The sequence below is a fragment of the Bombus fervidus genome, chromosome 4 (assembly GCF_041682495.2).
Source record: "Bombus fervidus isolate BK054 chromosome 4, iyBomFerv1, whole genome shotgun sequence".
NCBI lineage: Eukaryota > Metazoa > Arthropoda > Insecta > Hymenoptera > Apidae > Bombus > Bombus fervidus.
The window spans coordinates 12922108-12950005 of record NC_091520.1 but is presented as its reverse complement, the minus strand read 5'-3'; the positions used below and the strand labels follow the sequence as shown (position 1 = coordinate 12950005).

The following is a 27898-nucleotide window of genomic DNA, read 5'->3' as shown; positions in this document are numbered from 1 at the left end:
TAGGGGATTTCTCTGTGGTTTTTCTCTCGAGAGTCTGATACCTCCCTGAATAGTCTTCAGGGAGTTTTCTAGCGTGGATGTTCGATTCAACAAGTCGATATTTGCGCAAGTCACTTTCGCTGGAATATTTGTCAGTAGCCTCCTTTGTAATTGTAATTTTTACGATCGTTTCTAACAAACGTTATACGAGTAGGGTTTCTTAGGAAACAACGATCGATACAACGACGTTCGAAAGTATCCGAGTAGGGAGAGATTTCAAGTGGTCAAAAATTAATCTATTGCCGTGTAATCGGCTTTTGGGCGGTGCAGGGACAATCGTACAAAAGAAAAACGAATTAAAAAAAGTAACTTTAATACTTCTCTCGAATGAGAGAGTTATTACCATGAAGAATTAAGGACAACCAAGAAAATACGGTGTAGAATAACGTTAAACTTCTGCTACGAAACCATAGAATTTATAAGATGGAGGAGAGACGAAACGAAGAAGTGGGTAAGGTTTAACGTTCGCAGAGTTCTCTTCACGGATATTCTTTTTATTCATTAACAACGATTTCGAATACATACAGTGCTTATGTACAGAGTGATATTTACATTGAACCGATACAACGTGACACGTCGTGATAAATAATTCTTATAAAACAAAACAGAACGTCGATGATAACTTTACACCTGTATGAAGAGTCATTTACATCGGACTTACATCGTGCACATATATCTAGAACAACGTCGTATGGGCCGCAATATTCTAAAAAATCCGTGGATCCGATATAGAATCGTTATTTGATAACGTCGAACTTCCACAGAGACTATTCCATGAGTCGCTTTTATAGTATTAACGTCTCCTTTAGCGATCGAGGAAAGAACACCCTCATTTTTTTTCTTTTTTCATTAAAATTGAAAAAAAATCTTCGAGATCGAATATATATACACACTACTGCAATTATTGCTGTACAGAATACTGTAGCTTTTTATCATTCTTATCCTTAAAAAGATTTATTCGTTTGTATTGGCTCGAATCCCATCTGTTTCCTTATTTTATTTCACTTCTGTCCCGATGCTTTTGATAAATTCTTAATTATCAATGTGCTCGATAGGAAGAACCAAAGAGGGAAACATAACAGAAATACACAGGTGAGCGAATCACGATTCAGCAGAGCGACGAAATAAGCAAACATTAAGCCAGGAATGGAAGTGGCGATAAGTCAAGCAATTCCGGGCAATATTAAGCCACTCCGAGCGGCAGGTTAACCCTATGTTAAGCCGTACGTCGAGCAGGAGGGGATCATAGGGGCGGGGGAGGCACGGCGGAGGTGGAGCCGGGGATAGCTACGGAGGTCGCGTGTATTTAAAACGCGAATGCGCGCCAGCCGATTCACTGTTTGAAGTTAAATGGAGTGTAAATGGCAGATAACAAACCGGCACTGTTTCCGATTACGGCATTCATTGTTTCCTACCATTATGCGCGCTCCGCCGGTTTGTGTGTTAGCCGGGGTACGGTTTACGATCTATTTATTGCCGCGCCACCCCCGACACACAAATGAACGCGGCTTACGTCGCGTTCTGTCCCCGCCAGAGCACGCTCTCTGCCCCACCTGTACTCCAACCCCTTCGACACACCTGCTTACCAGCCAACGTGAATCAAAACGTTCGGTTTTTCCAGCTGGAAAAAAATATTGACAATATTTTAAATCGCGAAAATTGTGATGGCGTAAAAGAAAATAATTGGGATTCAAGCAATACTCGAGCGATCTATCATACCCTTAAAACTAGGATAAAGTCCGATCAATCGACGATTAATCGCGATATTTACAAATTTCTCCTACCTAATATTGACTAAAGAGGGAATATCACCTTATCTCGCAAAGGTAAGATCTCTTAAGTTAATCGATAAAGCTTCTAGCGATTAGTTCGTTATCATACACGTATACCATGTAAAATGTCGTAATCGATAATCTCATGAAGTACTTCAGTTAAAATGGACAAGTGCAAAAATCTCGTAAATATTTGATTAACGAGGAATTTATGGTAGAATAAGTGATCCTGTGTATCGAGCTACGTATGTTAGGAGATGATATCTTAAAAAACTGGAAGAGCATTTATCTTCGTCTGATCGAATTTCAATTCTCATAGATGAATGATCAGATTGAAAACAGATTAATCGAGTCTTCTAATAGAATAACAATAAAAAATAACACCTCTTAAACAAATTCTCTCACTTCTCCTTCCAAGTTTTCAAAGTCCTTAAAATTTAAACTCCATATCCTCCCCTTCGTAAAAGAAACATCTTAATTTTCAAACGAATAGCCACTGGTCAGTATCGTGTCTTCTGTCGACGATTTCCGTCGTCACTTGCTGTGAACAGTGGTGGCTCGCCTCTTCACTTCGACCTGATCCACGATCGCGTCGCTCTCCTTATCCTGATGCGCGGTCATGTGCCTAGTCAGATGGTGCCTTTCCCTAAAGCTCTCGTCGCAGACAGGGCACCTTAGTTTCTCCTCCCTTCGCCTTCTGGCAGCTTCACCGGAGTTTTCGTTCTTATGATGTGATCTCATGTGGTACACCAGGTCGGAGGTCATCCGAAAAGATAAATTGCACTTGGCGCAAACATTTTGCGCGGGCAGAGTCAAAGCGGCGAACGACGAGGGCAGAAGACCAGCCACCCCAGCGGCCGTCGCCAGAAATCTCGGTCTAGTCAACGCATCTGCCATCGGTGGAAACACAGAAATCGGATTGTATGACAAATTCGGATAAACTGGTGGTAGATCCGGTCGGAAGCTGGGTATCTTTGGACTGGGTACTTTGGGTGGTTGGGCAATCTGGGGTATCTTCAAATTCTCCAGTAGACCTGGTTGACTGCTCTCGGGACTGACTAGGAAAGGATAAGACATTTTCGTGGGAAACGGCGCGTACTTGTATCCAGTAGTAGCTGTCAGTGGTACCACCGGTGGACTGACGCTGCTCTGGTATCCGGTACGATCGTCTGGCGATATGGAGGATCTTGGCGAAGTCTGTCCATCGTCGTTGAAGCCGTTCCTTTGTGCTGTCAGATTCACCTTCGTAAACGCGCTTCGAGATTCTCCATGTCTGTCGGTCGGACAGGGTATAACTGTATCGTAAACCTTGTTGCAAGTCAAGTTTGGTTCCACCGCATCGGGGCAAGTGGTTAACATCGACTGATGAGTAGCAAACGCAGGTGGACTGGGTGATTTCTGTAGACGGGTGCCAGAGACGTATCTCCGAGTGTCGGTATCAGGTGACAAACCTGGTAACGTCGGAGTCAGCGTTCTCGGAGATATATACGGAGGACTTAAAGAGTTCTCCGTGCACTGCATCATCCTCCTCCTATCGGAACCACCGGTGTCATTGTCGTAGTTCTTGATCGTGAGATTCTGCGGCAGTCTGTCCGAGTCCAAGATATTCTCCGTTGATATTTCTTCGCGAATACGATCCTTCCTGTTCGACACCATCCTCATTTTCTCGCTCTGCCGACGAGCAAGGTTCTCGTCAGGCGCGACGAGGAACGCCACATCGAAGGAACGCTTGCTAGCACGCTGAAGAGGATACGAAGCGTCGGAGGTGACATCGCTGATAGACGGAGGACTGGACGACGTCAACCCCGACGTGGCCGTCGTAGACGTCGCGGGGGCGGCACGGTCGATGCCACTCGTACGATCTTCCATTGTCATCCTGCTCGCTCCGGATGATCGACCTGTGACAATGACGGCCGATGGTCAATTTACCAAGCTCCGCGGAAATGATGGATGAGGCTCGCGTTTCTATACTCGAACACCAGGTGTTACGACCATGCTCAAACTGAGGGAAACTGGGTCAATGAAAATAGACAAGCGATTTTGTACATGCGTTTGAACGTGTGGAGACGCCTAATCGAACGTCAGTGAGAATTGACAATATCTTCTAAACGATTGATAGCGTGAATAACAAAGACTTTCACGTAGAAATTACAAAGCAATTAAGTACACGAAATTAAGTATAGTAACAAAGTAATTATCTAAAAACTACAAGTTTCGTGGAGAAACGAAAGACTACTTAATCGCTTTGTTTTAAGCATACAAAACTAAACTTACCGGACCACGCGTCCAACAGGGAATTCTTCCTCCGGCAATCCGTGTATCAGCCACGCTGCTCACCCCCTTCGGGTGTCAATCCTCCTTGGTCTAAGACATCAGTTCACACAGTTTTCTTCCATCGGATAACAAACATGAGGTTAATCACAAGCGTCGGTGGTAACACCGGCACAGATGAGCGATCCGATCGCAGTAACACCGAAGAAGAAACACAGAGAACGAGGACGAGGGTACAACGTGCATCGGCGGACCACGTTAAAATGAGGGAACCGGCCGCGCATCCCCTGTATTTAGGGGTAGAATCCCGCGGAGGGTAGCTCGGCGTGGCAGGTGGAGGCGCAACGAGGGTGGCACCGGCCAATGGCAACGTTCCCAGGGTTAGACGGGGGTGGAGCGTACGAACGGGGTGAACATATTCGGTCGTCGGGACGCGTCTGCTAGTCCCATCCAGACCACGCCTACATATTTCAGGTTCGACACATGTGCCCGGGATCGTCGTCGTCGTCGTCGTAGCCGTCCTCGTCGACTCTTTCCTCTTCTGCCCTCTCTCCACGTTGCGCAACGCGTTCCGCAGGATCCCGTTACCCCGTTAGCCCGAGATCTAAAGGGAATGGGGGTGATGGCGGGCCCGAGCGGGGCTGTAATTCAGCCTGACAAACGATCTTGAATATTTTTAACGCCCGCGCCAGCCTCGACTCCTTTTTTTATGGTCGATCTCTTGGATATTGGACGTTCGGCAGACTCGTCGAATCCGCTGATGGACCTCCACCGTGCCCGATTATCCCGCCAATGATCATTCGCCCCGACTTTTCGAGCATTCCCTCCAGCATTTTCTATTCGAGAGAAATCTTTTCTCCGATCTTTCTTCTCGTCTTTAACGTTTATAAGGTTGCATATAGATTCAACGACGTTGAAGAATCATTTAGATTTTAATTCTTTATTTTTGAAGTTCAGAACTATTCGTGGTTTAATAGTTGGTCATCTTATGAACACCTCGTTACCGAAGAGAAACGAGGTGCATTAAATTGACCGTACCGGACAGAAGGTACCAGCAGAGCCACCAGAGATCATCATTTTACGGATTATCTTCTTGACGAATTCCTCCCATTTCTCGGCAGTTCGATAAATACCACGATCCCTCCAGGTGATATGCGGCTCTTACGAAAGCGTTTCTACCCGATAATCACAATTTTTTATCATTCTTTCAACGCCACTGTTTTACCAACACCTTCATCATGACCAAATTTCATTTAAAATTATTCGGCAAAGCTTGTTAATATTTGCAATATTTTTTCATGATATGTTAAAGCATAAAAATAGGAAAACGGAACAATTGATACAAGTAATGGAAGCAGAGTGAGACTGGAGTTCTATGCTTGAGCAATAATACCCGCTATCGCGAAAAAAAAGGAAGTAAAAAGGCTGGCTAGCTCGCGAAGCCAATAGGCGATCAATCATAAAACTGGTGATCTATTTTGCCCGGCATGTGAGAGCCGTCGAGTTCTTACGCTCACGATTCCCGGGATTCTGCGAACTCTGCGGGGAACGCCTAGAGGTTAAAGGACATTAACTTCTTGATTGAGTCGGCAAAAAGTTGTAATGACCTTTCGATTGGACTGGCCGACCCAGCGGAGATTCGCGGATCACGGAAGACGAAACGACCTGTATCTAAGTTTTTCCCAGCTTCCCTGTTTCGAAATTATTTACTACAACCAGATTAATAATTATTATACGACGAACCACCGTTATAAACATTTGTCCCGGTGTTGTTCCACACGAGCAAGAGAAAAAGAGAGCTTTCTCGAAGCTAGAATAAATTGAATCGTTCGACTATCAACGAAGCAGATGATGGCGAACGGTCCAAGCCGGGTTTAATCCTAATTCGTGGTCGTAAAGTCGACAGAGCCGTTTCGTCGACGTTATGTGTGACACGCGACTCGCTGCGGGACGTCTAGGAACGTTTCTATATCTTTCGCCAGCCATTCCTGGCTTATGAACCATATTTATTGCCGATCGTGGCATCCTGTCCCTGCGCGCTTCTGATGGCGATATACCAATCCCTAATACCATTTTATGCTTCTCCGCTGACTACGTTCCAACGACTATTTTTGCTACCTTTTCTCCATTGCCTTTTCCTTTTTTTTTTTTTTTTTTTTTAAAGAACGAACCATAAAAAGAAAAACTTATTGTTTTATCGAGAGGGGCGAAGGCTCGGATTCGTGAGAATCATCTAGGTGTAATTTCGCAGGCATCTGTCCTCGTTATCCTCCAAATCGGACAGAAAGGGCAACTTTGCGACGCCCAATTCGTCCGAGTTAAACGAACAGAGGGTCGCTGGTCGACCGGCACGTGACTGACACGCGTGAGCTGTTAACGCTGAATCGTAACAGGGAATGTTAACACTAACGTTGCTTCACCAAAGGGACACCTTGCAGAAAGCTTTCTACTCGCTCGTATGGCCCCCATTGGTGCATTGAATTATGCGAAAATTTCTAGAAGATTACTCGAATTAATTTTCAACTACATCGTCTAGTCTATATATGTCCGAAATCCAATGGGTGTTTAATTTATTCATTCCTTTTTAAGAGAAACGACTCGACGCGCTTCCGAGCAATATCTTGCGATACTTTCCAGTTGGCTGACGCTAACACGAGGACTGCTGAGTCTGTCCGGTGATAAATATGCAGCCGATGCAGTTGATGAGAGAAGGTCGTTTATCAATCACCCATTAACGCAGCCCCAGCACTCTGTGCAGCTTTACCGGCTCCGTCGAAAACCTGCTCGCTCCTGCCTCCATATTTCACGGAATCATCGTGATTCTCTTCCAGCGGGCTTCCCCGAGCGCAGTCGATTTTCCATTAAAAGCCGGCATCCACATTGGTCGCATACAAGCTCGCCGCGTTTCAAGGAAATATCCCATCGAGATACGTCCCTAGGCCAATCATACCTCTTCAGAAGCTTGCTAAAATCGTGACCTATAATCTGTGGAATTGCGTCCCATATACCACGAATGAAACGTGACTTAAGTCGATCGAATAAAGATTAGTCGATCGAAGGATTTGCGAAAGTTGGAAAAATATTACAAAACTGCAGAATCCAGTCCAATTGGAAAGTCCAATTTCTGCATGTCTTCTAGCAATAAAAAAAAAAAAAAGAAATGAACAAACGATTTGTACAGCTCAAAAAAACAGGGCAGTACATCTTGAGTCCTTGATAAATTGAATGTGTGATGAGGATCAGAGGATTCTCGAAAATAGCTGGCCGCGGTGTACGTCATCCGCGAAAGGGGAAGAGGTACGCAGCCCTGACGACGAGTACCAGAGATTTAGATTTTACGGCCGCTTGAGCAATTTCTTGACTTATAAGCGGAACCATGCATACCAAGTGAGCCATCAAATGTTTCTGACTGTCTTAATTCCTGGAATCACCCTCCAAAAAGTGGCACAGCTTCATGACGAGCCAGCTTATTATCCAGACTCTTCGCAATCTCGCTTTATCGCTTGACATAATTGCCAATTATTTTTATATCCAAATATTATTTTCCTGGGAACTTTGTGATAACGTTTGCGGAAGTTACAAAGTTATATCCAATCAAACTTCCAAGTCGAATCTTCACATTCAACCGTAGCATTGTTTCAAACTGTGATCACTCGGCTCCGCAATACGGGGTTCCAAATAAACATCGATCAAAGCCCACCCGCAGCATCTTTTGGCTAACACCAAAACTGCAACAACATTGATCCGTAGCTTCGAAATCTACCGCACCAACCGAACGTCTCCGACAAAATTCGAATTCACTTTGCGCGTTTACAGGATGGCGGAGAGAAGTTTGTCCTCCCTCCTTCTCTGCCGCTTTTGTTGATATCATCCGGAGACGATATCGACTTGCTCCGCAGTTGCTCGGGGAATTTAATTCTATTCGAAGTGCCACCTAAGATGCCACCTTCGCCTCTTATCTCTGTGCACACGGTGGGCTGCGCGTGGCGGTTGCTTATGTGTTACGTGAATACCTTACCTAAACGCCCGGCGAGGAAGCGTTTCTGCGTGCCGTTACCTACACGCCAAGCCCCCACAACCCTCGATAGAACCGTACCATCCCCCTGTCGCGTTTCTACCACTGGCACACAGAGGGGGAGTCGACCGAGAGAAATTAATGCGACTTCCAACCGGGCGTTATCGGACGCCGCTATCTCGCGCCTCGCTCGCGGAAAACGTGAGTCGCCTAGGCGAGAAGTTTCAGAATTTAAGTGGCGAGGCGCCACGAAACGTACGCGACCCTCGGATTTCAGGATCGACCCGATCAGATGTAGGAATTCTATGTAGAGGGTTCCTGATAACGGTGATTTAAAATCGAAGGATATCGAGAGCTTGTAAATCCCGACGATCCGATGTATACGAATTATGGTCTGGCGTGTGCAGGAAGCAACCAATCAAACGATACAAATTAATGGCACGCGTAAATATTCATGGGTCATTAATCATCGGCGTGACTGGCATCGACGCGCGAACGCGATGCGCTCTTAAGAGCGCACCCCTTAACGCCGATTTAATCACAATGAATAATCGTGTGGAAACAGTTCCGTGTAATCCAACGTATCTCGTGGAACGATCTTCATTTTGTATACTTCTGTTAAGAAAAATAGACGCGCGAGAAAGGAGAGCCGCGAAGCAACAAAGAATGCCTTACAGGACGCCGAAGATCGCGTAGATGCAATGCACAGGCGTCGCGACGGTCTTGTCGTCGGCTTTACGATTATATTTGCCGAAATCTTGGAAGAGGGGTGACCGTTCCGCGTGCACGGGTTCGTAATTCCCCCATGGTCGTCGACGCAGGCCGAGCAGCGCCAGGGAACGAGGAGGGTTGGAGGTCGAGGAAGGTAGCTAGAGGCCTGGAGGAAGCTGGATAGAAGGGAGTTATTAGAATGGTCCGGAAAAGATGGCGCGGAGTCGCTCCGTATTTTTATACTGTATGGCCGCTGCTTTGCATAATCCCGCACTTAGCTCGCTCGTCCCGAGATGCCGACTCGCTATGCAGATCTGCTCTGCTCTCTGAAAACCCGAACCTACCGAGCGTTTCGTCGTTTCAGCGAATGATGGACGATGCGTAGACCCTGCGCTACCCTGCCGCAGACCCTCGAGTCTTCCCTCCGAAGAGAATCCGCTTCCTAAACCAGCAACTGAGACGATATCGGTAACGTTGACTGTAGAACGGAGAGTGAAAGTCGAATTTTTAAATGAACGAAGATTTTGTAGCTTTCGAGGATATTCCTACGAGGAAAAGGATCGTTTGTGATGTAGTTAAAGACAAGATTAATAGAACGAAAATATTCTAAAATATCGAAGATCGATTTACAGATATCTATAGATTATCTGATAGTTAATAACGATAAACTTATATTTTAAATTTCTACTTCCATAACAGTTTTCTACTATCTAAATATCACGTATTGTTAGATTCTACGTCACCTAAACATTTTTTTCTTTTGAAAAATCACTCTCGCACTTCCACGAGCATTTCTCTCGCCTTGCTGTATTATTTTTCATTGTCGGATCTCGCTGTCTCGATTCCCGAGATTGAAATATTTAATTATCTTACGACAGGTGAGTGTGACAAAGATTGTTTCGAGTGCAATGTCACGGAACATTTGTCAGTGGGCTCAGTTGACACGGAGACGAGCTTCCCACTCGGAGACGTCTCATTTGCAACGGAGAAATCACATCTTCCTTTCTCCTGCTGTCTCGCGGCGGCTATGCCCGCAAAAGAGAATACTGGAAACGGTGAGAAAGCGCGGGAGGCGTCATCAATCTTGCAGCGAGAAGACCCAGGACGACCGTGGCGTCGTTCTGAACGTCACAGATGTGACTTTGATTCTCTTTCGGCGTTCCCAGGAGAAACGAACCTAGATTAAGTCTGTCCCGCGTGTAATTTGTCCGAGTCCTGATTCCCGAGCTGCCTCGACGTGCCAGATCCGCGAAAATGTAGCAAACACCTGGGTATCTCAGAAAGAATTAACAGAGACTTCGAGGAATTCGACCACGATAAGATGGTTTTCGACTTTTTGCTTTAAATCGGATCCTTTGTCTCGTCATTCGAGATTCAATGGATGGAAAACGGCTAATTAAAATGTCGATGAAAGGTGTAGCGATAGATACGATTAGATACCGAACAACATATTTCATAGTTACAGCTAGAACGAAGCATATGTGCAGGGTATCCGGTTTCGCTATCTTTCGATCCACCAATCGTCCGTTCATCGCCCCTAACTGCGCTGTCAGAAGCAATCACGTCGGATCCTCGGAGATCAACCCTCTGTCCAATGTTTTCCTACCTGATCGTTCAACTGCGTCTCCACGGAAATGAATGCGGTACAAATGTCGAGACTGATTCTTAAATCTGCCATGAATGCTTCGGACGTTTAAAGCAACAGGTTTTACAAAATGCAAAGTTCAAGAATTAACTAAAAAATATGGCGTATTCATTACGTCACGTGTCGTTAAATATTACCACGCATCTTCCTTTAGATATAAAAATCTTATTTTATAGGGAAGCATAAGAAGAATATTCTTTATCGTAAAAAAATACGAAGGAGGAACACCAGGCATTCGATATCTGGCTGCGGTTCCGAAAGTTTACGCGCAGCGTATTCCGTAAGGGCAGCAAGTGCGACGGACTCGGTCACGGTGGATGCACTGTCTCCGACAGAGAAACCAAGGTATAAAACCTCTGGCCCGTTGCAGCGCTGGCCACGTTGCGAAAAGCACGATTATACCGGAGGAGCAGGGGATGAAACCGGGAGCATACCTTAGTTGTCCGCTCGTAAAGCAACCCCGTATGCCCGAGGAGTGCGTGCCGGGTCTGTCTATCTCTCTCTATACCCCTTTCGCCGCTACTCTTACTATTTCTGTATTTCCGCCTCGACCCTTCTCTCTTTCTCTTGCCCACGTCTCTACGGAGTGTTTGTTAAACCGGAGGAATATGCATGAGAGGGCCAGCCGGCACGGAGTTATGCTCCGCTGATCTTAACGATGCCCACGACCTTAAATATGTATATAAGTCCAGCTTAGCAAGGTAATCGAATGGCTCGGAGAAGAATGATCTCGATTAAAGATGGGCATCAATTTTAAGAAATATATATGGTATACATAAGCGAAGATCTTCCGATGGAAAAATTTTAAGGTCGCAACTATCGTATCACGATTAGTATATCGTATAATCGTGTACATAGCACAATCCTCGTGGTGAGTGGAGAAAGAAAGCACGCGACATATTCTCGTAAGCATGCATCATGCGTTTAGACGTGCACGCATATACATACGTAGGACATATGGTGGTTGGCACGGTGCTTGGCCCCCATGCAAAGACTTTACAGAGACTTCTAGGGCAGGGTTCAGCCCTTGGCTCACCTCCCCCCGTTGGTCCATCCCCCACTCTGAGAGTCCTCATGAGTTTTCAATGAGATTAGCGGCCCATCTGTGCGGAGACCGACCCCATCGTCATCATCGAGCACGAACAAAGCTAGTCAACCTGCTCACTGCCCGTACACTCTCCGTGGGGGTCTCTTCTGCTTCATGGTGTACGCACCATGCGTGCACTTGCCGCACAAACTCATCCGTGGCCCTCGTCTCCGGTTGCGCCATGGTTAGAGAAAATACCATGTTTTTAGCCGCCCTCATCATATGGTTGCATTTAAAATCACCGACGACCGCAATGCTTATGGGAATCGATGGAAACCATGGACCACCCGAATTATCTTTATTCTCAGCCTCTCTTAGCATTCAACGCGCTTTTCTGCATCGTCCTCCGTAAGATATTTGAGAAAGGTATTTTTCTTTCTTACGGTTCCTTGAATCCTATGTATTGTATGTATGTATTTGAAATATTTATAAAGCGTTTGCATAGTTTTCACGATAATCTAATTTTCTTCGTATGAAGCTAATACATGAGTCGTAAACTTTTTACGTAGCTAAACCCTCGTAGTTAATTATAAAAATCTTTGAAAAACACTGTGGAAAGCCACAAAATCTGACCGATTAAAGAGCGAAACGGTATCGATCCCTCATGATGGGGTACGGTACTTTGGCTCCGGGGGCTACGTATTTGGGTCCATGGTGGCCCATATGGAGCCTGCCGAGCGCATATGTTGCGACAACGCCGCTAACGACCTGCCTTCGGCCTCTGTAATGCTAAACTGTGGTTCGATTCTCACCCCATGAAACTAAATAACCATTCGATTGTCATTGGTAAATAGGTAATCAGGACCGTCAGTATCATCACGGATCTACGAGCCGCAACTACTTGTCTTCTTATCCTCTTCCCATTCAAAAAATATAAGAGCCCAGAATCTAAATGTTATGATTATAACAATTAGAATTCCGTTTTTTATCATTATCATCACTATGCGCATCTTCTTATGAAAAACGACACAGCAAAGTATCTTACTGTTTCTCTGAAACTGAGATTCCAATGGCAAAAGTGAAACGTCCACGATTTTTTGATCAAAGATCAGCAAAAAGCGATCACGGGGGTGCGTTAAATGCTTTGGCCAAGCGAAATCCCGCGGCAGTTCCGCCCTCCTTACTCTTTTCGTCAACCTGCAAGACTAAACGAGTTACGTATTACGACGGGGGGTTGCCGAGGGGTGAGCCGGTACTCAATACCAGGTTGTATGTTCTGGCCGTGCCATCTGGCACGCTATTATACGAGTATTTTAATTTAATTAACTCGCCGCATCGATCGATATTATCGGCGCTTTCCCGGGATTAAGCTTGTACGTGGACCACCGGCGAATTCGAATCTGCCGTTTAATTAGGATTTCGCCCAGCAACGCGAGCAACAGATTTTATGGAAACGAACCGCGCCGCATTCGTGAACGCAGATCGATCGCATCACTTGTTTTTTCGTACATTCGCTTTTATTAAACGTTGCCCGATTTTCTATCTTGACAATCATAAAAAACAAGTAGAGTTGAAATCTAAAATCTACCTAGAAAATGGCTCCTCTTTAATTTCAACAGGATGAATTAAGACGTTGAATTTGCATTTATAAAGGTTTCGTTAACGACATATTTTTCCAATCTTGGCCAAGGCAACGGAGCTTTGGATGTTTCTCACTGGTAATGACGTCAAGGCGCTATCTAGTGCTCGAACAGAGTCGAACAGGGTTGTCTGGCCCCGATGAAACACTCTCGGTGTATTCCTGTATTTACAACATATTTGCGGCAGCGCGAACACAGCTCTTTGTCATAGCCGAGTGATTTTCGGGTCGGCATTGGTCCCATCGAAGAGAGCTAGTGCGCCATTGTACTTTCAGGGGGTCATTGTGATCGACTGTACCCTCATCCATACTGCACAGTGCACTTCCCCTGCTCGTGCATCTGTCCTCAATCAACGGCCTACGAAAATGGGATATATGCGACCTCGTCGCGGCGAAACTATTGACCGTCGGCATCTCTCAGATAATCAGATTATATCGAGAAGAAATTTTACTCGAATATCAAACAAAAGCCAAAGAATAAAGTAAAAGCGTCCGTTCTACGACTTACGTAGATATCCCAAAAAGCAAATAATGGTAGAAGAATGGAACAAGAAACTAGCTTTGCATAGCAGAGATGACTGGAATCCCAACCAGAAATATCATTATCTTGTCACGATTTCTTCTTCTGGTAAGAAAAGAAGATGGAGTTCGGTAGATTCAAAAGTGACGAGAATCACGGGTGACATAGCTCCTGGTTCTCGGGGACAAAAACAACCCCGTCGGTCAACGATGGAAGACTGGCGACGGAGCGAAGGGGTGCTCGCGAAAGAATGGGACGCACTTAACTCGGTGCTGTTTAAACAGTTGTTTGATCGGCATTATACATTAGCATGTGGCTGGTGCCAATACTTATTGGCGATATAGTGTCGAAAGAAGCGCGTTAGGATGCAGGCATATAATACGGAGGAACTTATCAAAGGACCTGTCTCTAAATTTCCATGAGAAATCCTGCGTCTGTCGCTTGGTCGTAATCCGTGCTGCCATTAAACGTAGCTTCTATCCAAAAAGGAAGGAGGAGCAAGACAAAAAACGCAAAAGGAGAAATGTGTCTGGCTTGCGGCCATCGACGTTGCTCTACTCGGCCAACACGAAGAAGAATCTTTCCACATTTCAAAAGCTGAACGTGCCTCGCGAGAAGCGAAGAAACACCTCTTAAGAACACTGAAACGGGGATCTATTCGCGTGCGATCCCTTTTGTCGTGTTAGCAAAGCCGCGTGTCCGCGACAGTACTGGCGAGAGAGAAAGAGAGAGGGAAACCTAGGTATATTATTCCGGATATTAAATCGCTTTTAAATCGGCTTAGCGTTAACTAGTGGCACTTTAAGCTGCCCGGTGAAATGATTATCAGGGCTTCCCACTCCGTCGACCCGGCTAGCTGTTATCGCCCGTTGATTAATTGTTATGCAATATGACGTCACACACGCCCGCCTACCCGGATTAGAATCCCGCGGTGGAGCGTCACGGCGACTGCCACGATCTCTCCCTCTTCCCACTGTCCTAGCTTTCTCTCTCTCTCTCTCTCTCTCTTTCTCTCTCTCTCTCTCTCTCTCTCTCTTTCTCTCTCTCTCTCTCACTCTAAACCCTTTGACCGTCTTCGTCCTTCTTCGTTAGGTCGACTCTCTCGTGCAACGGCGCGACGCTTGCATAGAAGCGGAGGGAGCGATGCGAAGTTTCCGGCTAATCCTACGAATTTGAGCCAACCGAACATAGGACGCTGATGAATATTGATACAGAAGCGGCGGACCTGACACCCACCCGGATACTCTTCTTCCGTCTCCTCCGCGCTGAGAAACGCAAGGTGTCGCGAGAGTGCATCGTCTATGCGTCGTCAAAGATACGCGGTACTACCGATGCAACGCTTGCTCCGTTCTCTGAGATTCCTCCGATACGTCGATAGAACGTGAAAAGCTATTTACTTTGTTCTAAGGAACAAAGCGACACGTATTCGAAGAACGAAACCTGGTTTCTTCCTTATATTAAAACAAGGAATACGATCATGACTCGCCTCGTCTAATATCTACAAGTTCGAGCGAAGACTGGTAACCTTACCCATTATTCCCCTAAATAAAAGAAACCATAAATCGCGAGTGTACGAGGCCGTGGAAGAACCACGGTGAGGCTCTATTATATCTTTCGCCATGAACGGTGCCCTCCTTCGTCGGCCATTATGCCGCGGAGATAGTAAGGAAGGAGCCACCCCTTTATCTCGGCAGACTCCGCGGTGAGAGTAATGCCCGGAAATCAAGGGTTAATTCCTCGGCGTCGTAAAGCATTTTATCTGGCTCGACTCTCCTGACTGCTGCTAGAAATATTCAAATATGGCGATACACCGCCGAACAGAAACTCGCTACTCGATTACCTCGAAGATTCGCGAGTTGGATCCGACGGTAAGAGAAGAAAGAGAAGACAGGAAAAATATGGAATAGTTTGGATGCGGTTGCCTGTGGGAACGGACCACACGGAATGCAAGAGAATTATTATGCTTCCTGCGTGGCGCTGCAAATGGCGAACACACCACACTGGGATCCCGAGAACTTCCAACACCTGATCCCTACTAAAGATCGTATCTAGAAAATTGGATTCGGTGTCAGGGTGACCGCTGAAACGTATAAGCAGCTCGTAAAATACTTTTTAGCGCACCACCGCCTTCGCATCGGAGGGATTAAGCTTTGTGGACAGATAAGAATCCCGAATCTGGATCGACGCCTGCTCGTCGAACACTTGCACTCCCTTCGAGGGAATATTAACGATTAACCATGATCCCTGACTCTGTGCACGCGGATGTTCCATCAGAAATAATCTCTCTCGGTCGCGAAAGACAAAGTAGAATCGGACAGAAATCCGTTTCTTATTGTTAGCTTCGTCGAAAGAAAAATATCTTTTCAAAGGAAATGTCCCTTTATGACGAGCAACGAGCGAAATATCGTCTCGAAACTCATTCTTCCAGCGGCAATAGGAGTCAATTTGGGTCAGAGAATCGCCTTATTGAGAAACGGGCCACAGGGACCTTCAACGTCTCAGATGGAAAGCAAAATCGAGTTACGTCGACGCCATCGCCGTTGCAATAAGTGACGGAGAAAAGGTGCCGAGACGATATATGGAACGGCTATTACGGACCCTGTTCGAACCGGTGTTCTTTATTGAACACTTTGTATCGTCGATCAGACTCGTTTGAAACCTTGTTCTTATATTTTCATCTTAACATAGTTCCATTCTAGTCTATAGACCAATTTTGTAATAATTCGTTTCTTTATATTTTAGATTTACTTTAATTCCGTATATAAAAAGTCTATATGACAGATTCTTTCGACGATTTCACGGTAAGAAATGTATTTATTCGCCGTGGAATTCGAAGACGTACGAGGGCGAGAAGTGAAATTGAGAACCCGGACGAGCACGTTGCCCGATAAAATGCTGTCGGGACAGCAGGGTCTCCCGATGACATAAAAAAGTGCCCCGGGGATGGCGACTGGGAAAAGGGAGAGGCTCGGTATAAGGCACGGAGACGTTTATTCGCTCGGACAGGAGCCGAGTGACCGAGTCAAGTCGAACGTACAGCTTGGTCACACTCGGTTTGATCTAATAAAAAAGCAAGACTTCTCTATCCTTCTGCAATTTCACCGACCGAATGTGTACTTCACATCTAGCTACCCCGATAGTCGTCCATCTCGTTCTATCTTCAACGAAATTTCCCTGTTTTCGCGTTGTATCGTGTGCTCTCGCAACCGTGTTTCCAACTTCTTTTCCGTGAAAATTGAAGAGTTCTGTGCAAATGACGACGTACACGTCGAAGAGAGCGTGCAACAAGCACGCCAATCTCTTCCATCGTGAAATCAGTAAAGACTGCAAGAGCGAAAGAAACATCGTCGCAGCCGTCGATTTTTTCCTGCTGCTCGTCAGGGTGCTGTCCGATATAATCCGCAGTTGATCAGATTAAACGGTGCGCAGAGGGCGAGTCGCGAGGGTGTGGCGGCTCGGTAGAAACCAGCAGAGCAGCGTCGTCGACAACGGCAACCATTACCGTCGGAATCGCGGCGCGAGCACCGTGTCGCCGGATGAAAGAGGCTCAAACTCATCGTGCCGTAAAATAACATTGTCCCGGTGCAGAGAGACAGAGCGAAAGAGGGAGAGGGCAAACTGAGAGGATAGTAGCCGGGCAGCAGGAAAAAGGTCGGGCGAGGCGAAAACTCGAGAGGTTTCTTTATTTTCTCCGACGAACTCCGACGTACTTACGTTAAGTACCACGGGAGTACGGTGTTTCGCCATTGCGAAACACCGAAAAGACCGCCATTGGCGCGACTGATCGGGGACAGAACTTTCTCACCCCCTCGTTCTTCCCTCCTTCCCGTGAAATTTACTCGCTGGAAATTTTCCATGGAACAGAATAGATCGTGGAAAAATATTACAAAGGGACGAACGAAGCGCCACTTTCGCTGCAGATTTTCTGTCCAAAGTTCATAGAGAAATAGCAGAGTGGTAGTTAAATATCGATCAGAGAAAACGGAAAACTCGACTGCTGAAATATATGGGCTGGGTTAAGAGATCGCCGTTCTTTCATCGTGCGGTGCAACAACGGAAACGGCGATTCAAGAAAATCTCGTAGTCTACGCTACTGTGACGAAGGGGGTGCCTGGCGTAGTGGAGCGAAACGCGGTGGGCGGCGGTTGGGGTGAAACAGGGTGTCGGGGGTGGAGATTACGGCAGGACAAGCAATATTAAGCGGCCAGGAACAAAAAGACGATCCAGCACGCCGGATTACCCGCGATGCACCGCGTTGTCCCGTGAAATTGATACGCGAGTTGCTTTTTAACGGGGAACACTGGCCCGGGGGCGGACCGGATCTCTAAGCGTGCTACCGTGGAAATATTCGACGCGATTTAGATAACGCGCAGCCGCTACAAAAGGAACGATTTGCACCGGGGGTTGGCCACCACCGCGAGAAGAGGGAAACAAACGAGGAAAGACTGAAAATAATTAGATCGTCGATCACCCGAGATGTTCTTTCGTTGGGACTTGTTTTTACGCGTGCTTTCTCACGTTCAGACCGCGAATTTTCGGAATTATTTCGTTGGTAAATGGATATCACGAGATAGGGCGTGAACGAACGGAACTCTGCTGTGTTATTAAATCGTAAATATGGAGTTCGATCGAAAGGCAACATCGCAATTTTTACTTTACGACAGCTATCGTTTCGCAGCAGGTAATTAAACATATAAAACCGTGCCGTTCTCGCGATGAGAAAGGAATCGACAATAAAACGCGCAACGTTTCCCGCGTTTATCTATCACGCGAGTGTTTCCTAGTCGACGCACGTACCTTGGTTTATCTAAATATTGCTATAGAAGAAAAAAAGAGCAAATTTTGTGGCGAGCGTGCTTGTATCGGCCGCGTGGGAAACATTACTCTCGACCAAGCACGATCCTTATCGCTGCGAACCGATTGTACGAGCAAAATTTTTATTTCTCCGCCGCGTATCTACGACATTGTTTCGCTTATGCTAAAAAAAAGTTGATTAATCAACCGAGCAGACGATATTCTAAACGATCGTTGAAAAATTTCATCGTCAACCCGAACACTTATGTGATCGCATGTTACGAATCGAACGAAACGCTGTGTTAAGATTGAAGTGATCGTCATCAAAAACGCTTACACTATAGTCACAGAGTGGCCCTATGGGAATATTATTTCTGACCATAATGAGGCTCACCCTTCTCGAGCCCTTCGCCCCTCGTGAAACGTAACCGGATTTGCAACATGCGGGCCACGATCTCTACTCCGGTTTCTTGAATCCGGCTAATTCCACGATTACAGATTAACCCACAAAGACTATAGGAAATCCACGAAGGAAGCTTTTATGACACTCCGCTATTGGATTGTCCTCGAGAAACCTGATTTTATGATAACATGAAGAATAGAACAATTCAACGATTCTTGATGCTTAAATTGCACAGGTGCATGAAAGAGAAAACGAAGAGGCGAGGGGCTTCGTTGAGCAGCACGTGCGAGGGGAAAAGAACGTTATTTTGATCGAGAGACGCATATATTATCATATCCGAACGAATAGCACGGGAATATTGTAATTTGCATCGGAGACGGTGGAAAGAACTAAGTCCTGGATGGGGGCAGACGGCGGAGGAGAGGCGAGCAAAGCATTGGAATCGGTGAAGTATGCAAATAAGGTGCCTCGGTGCGTTCCGAATCTTTAGATCTGGACGAATAAGTCGGAAGTGGCGAGGCAGCCCCCTCCGCTTGTCCATATCGCGACCAGCAAGAGCCAGAAGATCATCCAGTTCCGAAAATACGGATAATCCGAACGTCGTGGCTCTCACGCTGATGCAAATGCCCGCGTACCCGTCACGAAGCTGCTGTTCGCCACTTTGTACTGGCTCTGATCATTTTGGCATTATTTTCTCTACGGATATTCAGCCAAGATTGCGCTGAGACCTTGTAAAAAAGTGATGCGAGTTAACTGCTTTTGAATTTTTTTCCAAAGTTTCTATAGGAGGATCAATTTGTTCGAAACGTAAGGAAATGAGAAAACGATAAATCGATCGCAGAAAACGAAAAGACCGACAGGGAAACCACGCAGAACCCATTATCGACTATCCTCGAGGCTCGTTTCCTCGTATGATCGCGGTTATCAGTCGTGGTTCACGAGAGAAGAGGTCGGATCGAAGGATTTATGCTCGCGTTTGCTGTCGTAACGATTCGAATACGTGTTACACGTCGTGTGAGGCGTCACGGTGGGCCGCGCATCGCGCATCGTATCGAAGAAAAATCGGCAAATCCAATAAAGGGTGAATAATGCTGCGGCGGTGTCGATGCGCGAGTCCACGGGTTCCTTGAAGCGAAAACAATACTAGAAAACGTGGATAGAGGGGCGAACGAAATGAAACACGTAGGAACAACAAGAAAATCATCTACTGTAATAAAAAAAAAACGTAAGTAACTAAATTTGACATTGAATTTAATAAAATTTCATTAAGACGACGAAGAAAACGCTTGCGACAGTGTCCATTTGATATATACAAAAGTACAGTTGACAAAATAGCCATAATTGAATGATTAATCGTCGACTCCGATCGAAATTTCACGTGCGTATAAGGAACGAAACGAAGCAAGCGACAAAGCGGAAAACGACGAGACACACGGACAAGAAAACAGAGAACGGGGAAGAAGGAAGAGCGAGTGCGAGTCGGCAGAGCACACCCTCGCGGAGGGTCGTCCGGAAAACGCGAAATTTGTAATCGAGAGAAACACCGGCCGTGAATATATGGCCGCCTTCCGCAGCGGCGACGGGTTTTACTAATAACCGATACCCCAAGCGAACCGTGGAATATTATAATTGATTTATTGCGGGAACGAAGCGTAGTCGGATTTATCAGCGCCTCGGCTGAATTTCTGCTCTTCGTGCTCGGTCCGTGCCGCGGACGCGATCGAACGGAACGACGGCCAACGATGGACCGCATCCGGTTCGCTCACGCTGTTGGCTGCATTCATTTCGCGTGTCGTTTCGATACGTCAACAAGCGTTCACGCTCTCGCGTTTATTCGCGTTCGATCACCAGATAATCAGAGGTAACTCGCGACGAATCTCGAATCGCGAGAATTTGAACGGTGCTTAGGCCTCCGAGAATGGGAAAGTTCGGGAACATTTATTCCCTGTAATCGATAGTCGAAGTCAACCATGAAATATTATAATTGATTTATAGCGGCAACAACCGTCGGATTTATCAGCCGCTCCGTTCTGCACGGTTCCACTCCGCTCTGTGCCGTGGACGCGATCGAACGGAACGACGGCCGACGATAGACCGCGTCCGGTGAATGAGTGGCCAGTGCATTCGTTCGACGCCCGTGTGTTTGCTTATGCAATTAACCATTGTGAATCGTGGCCGCCGACCGAGCGGTGAACACGCGGAAAATTCGATTGGATCGCGTCCGATTTTAAGAACAAACGGCGACCACGAATCGACATGTATTCGCTAGTGAAACGTTTAAACGTGTGGCAACTTCTCCCCTTTTCCTCGAACGTTTATTGTATTTCTTAGAAGCCGAGCAGTTCAACCCTTCTAGCGGAAATCTGCGATTTCGACCTCTTGGGCCGAGCATTTCCGCGTCAGAGAAAGAGAGAAGAAAACTCGACTCGATCGACGACGAAGGGGAATTATTCTTTCGACCGTACGATCGCCATCCAACGGCAGCGTGCTCGTTCCAGGCAAGGGTTGATAATAAATTCAAATTTAGGGGTGCGCGCAATCTGTGATTCAGCACCATTAAGCACAGGATCCAGCGAAGGACGGGTCGCGTACTTTCTCCTAACTTGGCACGTCCACGAGTGGTCGCCTCTTTAAACCTGCTAAGAGGTAAAAGAGATCAGTTTGACGGCAGAAGAGCACCGCCATATCAATTCCTTATCGTTTCACGATTTTACGAGGTTAAAGAGCTAGACGGATATTCCGACCGAATGAAAACCCCTGCTTGTCCCACCTTTTCCAACTTGCTGGACAAAATCCGGAATTTTATGGATTCTTTCTCTACATTATGTTTCGACACTACGTTGTTGCTCAAACAGCCGGAGAATTACTCTCGCGTTGATCTGTCCACCGATTAAGGCAAAGTATTGCAAAGTTTTTAATATGTGGCTACATAACGAGTGAGATCTATAGCTTTTTTATAGTTTTCCTAGCCAAGACGTATGCACAAAAATCCCACGCATCCCGAATCGAGTTACAAGACAGAAGTATCGCGATCGTAAAGCAGGCGAAATAAAATCTACCTAAGTACCTTAGAAACAGAATGCCGAACGAGCGCGCTTTATGGGTAATCGAACCAAGTTTTTAACTATCTACATGCTCCTCCTTTCCGGGACATAAAATCCCAGGAAATATCTACGTGTACCCACCAGAGGAATATTCGCGTCTAATATGCGCTCTCTGTACACCCATTGCTATTCGTTCTTCTCTGCGTTTCTCTTTTTCTTTTTTTTTTTTTTTTTTTTTTTTCAATGGAATTCGAGAGCCTCGCCATTGTGAATTGGAACCGATTAATGAGTGGACTCGAAAGATACGATGATTTATCGTTGGTGTTTCTTCTTATTTGCGTGTCCCGAATCGATTCTCGTGCACTCAGGCTTGTTTGTTAACAAGGAAACGAGGATCGATCGTCGGCGATAATGAATGTAGAATCGGGACGAGAAAAAGAAGGTTTCTAGGAGGTCTTGATTTATATCGGCTCGATATTTTCCGCAGCTCTCAGTGTTTCTTAATTCGAGGTTTCGCCGCGTGCCCGCCGCGGAGGTAATTCGATTTCCTGGTGAATCGGTCGGAAGTAAATCAGAGTACAGTCCCCGGCGAAACTCAATCCGGGATATTGTCATAATTTCCCCAAGATACATAGATGTCTCCGCGTCGTTTCGATAGAAAACGTTTCTTAATCTCGAGACTTCACCGCGATAGAAATTATCTTCCCCCTATCCTTCATTTTCTATCAGGAATATTTTGAGAAATTATTCGTTCCGAATCCAACGTTTGTATTCGTATTTCACTTGGTTTAGAGCCAATTTGAGAGCCAAACTTTTCGAAAGAGGATTCATCCTTGTATAGATCGTAGCATTTTTGCGGATCGTGGTGTTCGTCCAATCGGCTTCCGCGGCCGCATGTGCTCGAGGATGTCGAGCGGAAAGGACGGCCGAAACCTTCGGCACGACAGCTCGAAATACGGCTTGTAAGTTTTTACACCGCCGCCTGGCCTGCCATATTCCCGAAAAGGAGCAGAATCGAGCCACGGGATATCGATACCACGAGGGTACTCGTGCTAAGCTGCCTCGAGCTGTGGCCTGCTGATAACAAAAAGGTCGAACCAAGTATTCCGTTTAAACGGAACGGACGTTCCTTCGCGAAAAGAATTCCATTACAATACAGAAGAATCTTTGAGCTTGCTAATCTTTGTAATCGTTCCATCGTGAACAACGATATTCTCGAACAATTTCACTTTTAAATGTCTGGGTGGCTCGCTGCCGACTTAATTCGAATTCCTCGTGTCTCCAGATTCCATGACCGGTTAACGATCCGTCAGAAGAAAGAACGCTTGGCAACGTACGCTCCTCTTTTGCCAGTCGTTAGTATTCCGGTGCGAGGTGATCGTCGGGAAGCGATTTGACCAAGTTTAACGGATCCACACGGGTCAGCCTTGTCCAGAGGGCCCCTCGTGCGAGAGAACTGTTGCCGGTCTCCGTGCTTTAGCCCGATGTGCTCCTTCGCAAATCCGTCTGGCCGTCGTGGCAGCCACGAGCAGAATACCAATTCCCAATTTGTCCAGGCATATCGACTGGGTACTCAAGGGCGTGACACAAATGCCAGATGCAATCAACGGCCTCCGAACGCCGACACTGAGAGTGCAGTATTTCTCTTAATCCGCGTCATCGACAGCCGCTGAGCATCGCTAAGAAATTCTGTATCTCCTTCCGAAATGGAACTTTAACGAAGATATGGTTGCTCGATAGATTATAGAGAAAATCAGGAAATAGTTTAGATTAAAATATAAATTCACGTTTTAAATTATTCTTGATTCTGTTGATCTCTAAACAGAGATATTTTATTCGTAGCACGAACTGTAACCAAAGCAAAAGAAAATAAAGGAAAAGAAGGACAGTGACCTAAGATCGACACGAACTAGAGCCAAAATCCAGTTGGTTTTCTTCGGCGCTCCCGTCGCCTCAATATTGTCGCTATCTCTTGTATACAGTTGCCGCCATATTCCACGGGAAGCCGCCATATTACCAGAAACTTCCACCCCCTTTTATGTGGCTTGCCGCGGACCGTCTCCGCGAAAACTACCCCCATAAAAGTTGACGACTTAAATCGCGGGGCGTATGGCCTCGGCTGAGACAACCGCGCCACGGAAACGTCGAACACCCTTACGATTCTGCGAAACGCCTCGAAATATTTCGTCGTATACCACCGACAGTTCCAACATTTCCGGTTCATTCTCTCATAGTGAAACGGAATAGAGAATTCTACTCTACGAACATCTCTTGTTTTTAAAAGCAATCGATACGTTTTAAGTGAAATAAAGTTGGAATATTCCCTTTGTTATTCAAACTCGTAGAATCGAGAAGAAGACTCGTTCGACCAGCTCCCATGGAAATTATTATGAAAGCCATTCGATTATGCTTCCTCAGAGAATTATCATCGCCGCTCGTAAATTCCCCTGGCGCGCAAAAGCAATCTGCGTGTTCGTTCCAAATAGCGGAGGCGGCGTTCGTTGCCGAATAGGCTGATAATCCCGGAGATACCGAACGATAAAAAGGAAAAGAGAAGAAGAGGAAAAGAAATCTTCAAGTGGCCCCGTAATGAAGGAGACCAAGATAAATATGGAAAGGAGGGCTTAAAGCAAATGGCGACCGGCTACACGATCCAGCCTCAATATGCTTGAAAGTGTCCCGCTGACGTGGCGTTTCGGAATTGAATGACCCAGGGATTAGTCCGATGTCATTGCGTTGACGATACGGAGTTCGGGATAAATTAAAATCAAGATTGGAAAACTTATATTGAGAAAAGAGAATAAACAACGTACAAACGTTTTATTAACGATACACTTTAATTAGCGTCTCTTTATCAGAGCCAAAATTGGCTGTTGGTCCAGCCAATTTTCTACCTAACAATCCGAATTTTCATATCACTCAATGACGTTACTCTACTAATTTATTTTTTAAGTTAATTCTTACAAATTTTCTGTCCGATTCATTTTTAAAAGCGAGGACACAATCTTGCAAGTTAAGTTTTAAGAAGCACGGAACAATTCGGCACAAAAGTAGGCATAGACAAACGGGACCACTGCGAGTATTCCGCTTTGCGGCTAATATGACCGATGTATGTATGAGGGCAAGCCACGTATAGGGCAGGGGTGCATAAATATATGCGTATGCGTCACCGCGCACATAAGTGCCGATGAGGGGATTTGTAAATGATCTTAACGTTTCGTGTCAATCACTTAAGTATGACGTTTCGAAGTTCGTAACCTCACTGGCTATCGAAAAATCGTCGCGCTGGACAATGTTTCGAATCGTTCGAACGTTCTTTACTAACCAAAATCTCGTTCTCTAAGGAGGAGCGCGGAATTGTCAGTGAAATACAACCGAAACGTCTTCTTGCGATTTTCGCGAGGAAATGCGAAGGAAGTCGGCTTAGAATCCTTTGCCCGCGAAGCAGGTCGTGACATCCGGTTGGAATCCAGCAAAAAAATATATTCCGCCGACTGATATACCGTGGTGCAGAAGCGAAGTTCTCTTAAGACGTCGGAAACCGCGTAAAAAGAATATTTGGTGGCGGCAGCGCGAAGGGGCGAAATTACGTCAAAAAGTCCGGAGAATTTATCGGAGCACTTTTTAAACTCCGCCTTCGCGCGATTAGCATATTATTTCTATGGAAGCTCGGCCGGAGGGAAAGAGAGAGAGCGGGTAAGGTTCCTCCGTCGGGTTTAACGCGGCCAGGAGCATATCAAATATGTTGATAAATGATCCCTTTGAGCGATGAATAGGCGGCGTCGGGCTTTACGTATCCTTTTTCGTTCGTGCACCAAGCATTTGAATGTCAGAAGGAATGCTTTCAGTGGCTGCTCGTCCCCCGTCTCAGCCATTGGGAAAAATCACAAGCGTCTGCGTTCTCCGCGTCGGAATATTCCACCGGAATCGAAAATATCTTGAGGAACTCGTCGACGACGGATTCGTTAGAGTCGATCGAATGTCGAATTCAACGGCTTTTCCTTTGGGTATTACATTGTTCGACAGACGCGGGAAGAGAATGCTTATGAACGTTTGAATTTTCTCGCGTGAATGTGTGAATGAACTTTATATGATCGTAGAAAAGTTGTAAGTGGAGCAAGTGGTAAATGCTGCACGCGACACTGGCAAATATAAAGATTAACGTAGTCAAACTTTCGGATATTTTACCAGGGGAACATTCGTCATTCTACAGAGAGGGTGAACGACGAATTTGCAAGCCTGATGGAATTGACACTTGACTTTGATCTCGAAATCAGTACAGTTCGCGGTTACGGTCACCGATATAAAACAGTCGCATTTCCGTTTCGCCAATCAGTTCTGACCGACCGCACTTTTCCCAATCTCCATATCATTTCACCGCAGGCGGAGAAAAGAAAACGAGAGAACACCTTCGACGATTTTCTCGCTAAATAATTACGGTGCCAGTGTAGCTGGAAAATTGATCGCGGGAATGAAAAAAAGCCGACGGTTCGAAAATTGGAAAAATACGGTAGCGGCGGGAAATCGCGAAAACCCGATGATATTTTACAGCATCCGCGTTACACAGCGCCATAGAGAAAATTGAAATATTTCGCTGACCGGCGATGTTTAACAAATTTTATCGTTCGATTGTATTTTACGGACGGCGAACAATAACGTTCTGACAATTAGCATTATAAAGGGAAGAACACACGTCGGAAAGCATAACGAGAACGGAATAAATTTTCGCCAACGTAAAATTAATTGTTAACACTCCCTGTTCGACGAGTGTATTGGTGACGACAGCAGACAACGCGAAATTGTCCTCTAATAATGAATTTCTGTGTTATTAACCGGGGGTACGAATCGTCGATTTTATCGTCCGAGACCTCCGAAATGCAGAACTGTTCTGAAGGGATAAGTTATCGGCTACCAATAGATCATGAAGAATTGTGCGATCGTATGGAATCGCAACATTATCATAATAATTCCGGCATAATTTTATCGTTTGCAGTCCAAACGTATAACCATTACGCGAGATTTAAGACCGATAATAAAAATGATTGCATATATTACTTTCCAACTGTTTAATAAAAAAAATCATCATATTGTCTTTCATCGTTATTTAGAAAACAATCGATATTTTAAGAAATACTCTGAAAACAATTAAGTGATACATGCAATCAATCATTGATTAAGGGCAAAGTAGACATTAAATAGAACTTTGCTCCTCGGGTTCTGAAATACCGACGTGGAAAAAATCAGAGTGTTTCTTACGCCCTCTGCGTTTTGTTACGACAAGTATAGTAAGTAGTAGCGTACCAGTGCTTACATATGGAATGCCATCTAATATGCATGTACAATGTATATATATAATTTATTGTGTATTTATTAATTTATAGCACTATGTTTATATATATATATATACTTTTGACATAAGATAAATCTATAACAAAGTTATTTACATATTAGATTAACACATTAAAAACGTTTCGGTTGGAAAGAGAATACAACAGAGAGAAACAGAATAAATGTGAAAATTTAAAACCTTTATTTATCTTTAATAATAAAACTTGAATTTTATTTCTAGTTCAGAGATTTGTAATTTGTAAATTGAAATTCAAAAATCTAAAAATGAACAGTTGCATTTAAAAATTTAATCAAACGTGACCATGATATATATATAATGACAAACATAGATATATAGGGTGTATATAAAAGTTGGAAACAAACTTTTGGAACCTATGGCAGTACTCATTAAAAAAAGCAAAAAGATCTTTAAAAACGTGGACTTAAAGACAACTTTAAAACATTCAAAGAAGCTGACATTTTCAGACGGCCTTCGATAAAATTCTTTTTTTATAGCAATAAAATCGATATCCTGCTTAGTTTTAAAAGTAGTTTTACTCAACTTTATACTATTTTACATATGTGGAAAATAAACGCTCGAAATTCTAACAAATATCTTAAACCTTTATAATAAAAAAAACTGTAATTCCTGTAGGATAAAATGGAAAAGTGGAACTGAATTACGCTTTT

At 45.2% G+C, this 27898-nt stretch overlaps 1 protein-coding gene across 1 annotated transcript; it reads right to left on the bottom strand.

Annotated features, from left to right (window-relative positions):
* Positions 1-512: 512 nt before the first annotated feature.
* Positions 513-9488, bottom strand: LOC139986316 (uncharacterized). Its single transcript, XM_072001535.1, has 2 exons — positions 4086-9488; positions 513-3709 (listed from the first exon to the last, which is right to left on the bottom strand). Exon 2 carries the CDS (start codon positions 3684-3686, stop codon positions 2346-2348), a length of 1341 nt encoding a protein of 446 aa, XP_071857636.1. The 5' UTR covers positions 3687-3709; positions 4086-9488; the 3' UTR covers positions 513-2345.
* Between the last annotated feature and the right edge of the window lie 18410 nt (positions 9489-27898).

Bases quoted from the DNA above. Each gene is read 5' to 3' on its own strand.
- LOC139986316 (XM_072001535.1), bottom strand. From the start codon at position 3,686: ATGACAATGGAAGATCGTACGAGTGGCATCGACCGTGCCGCCCCCGCG.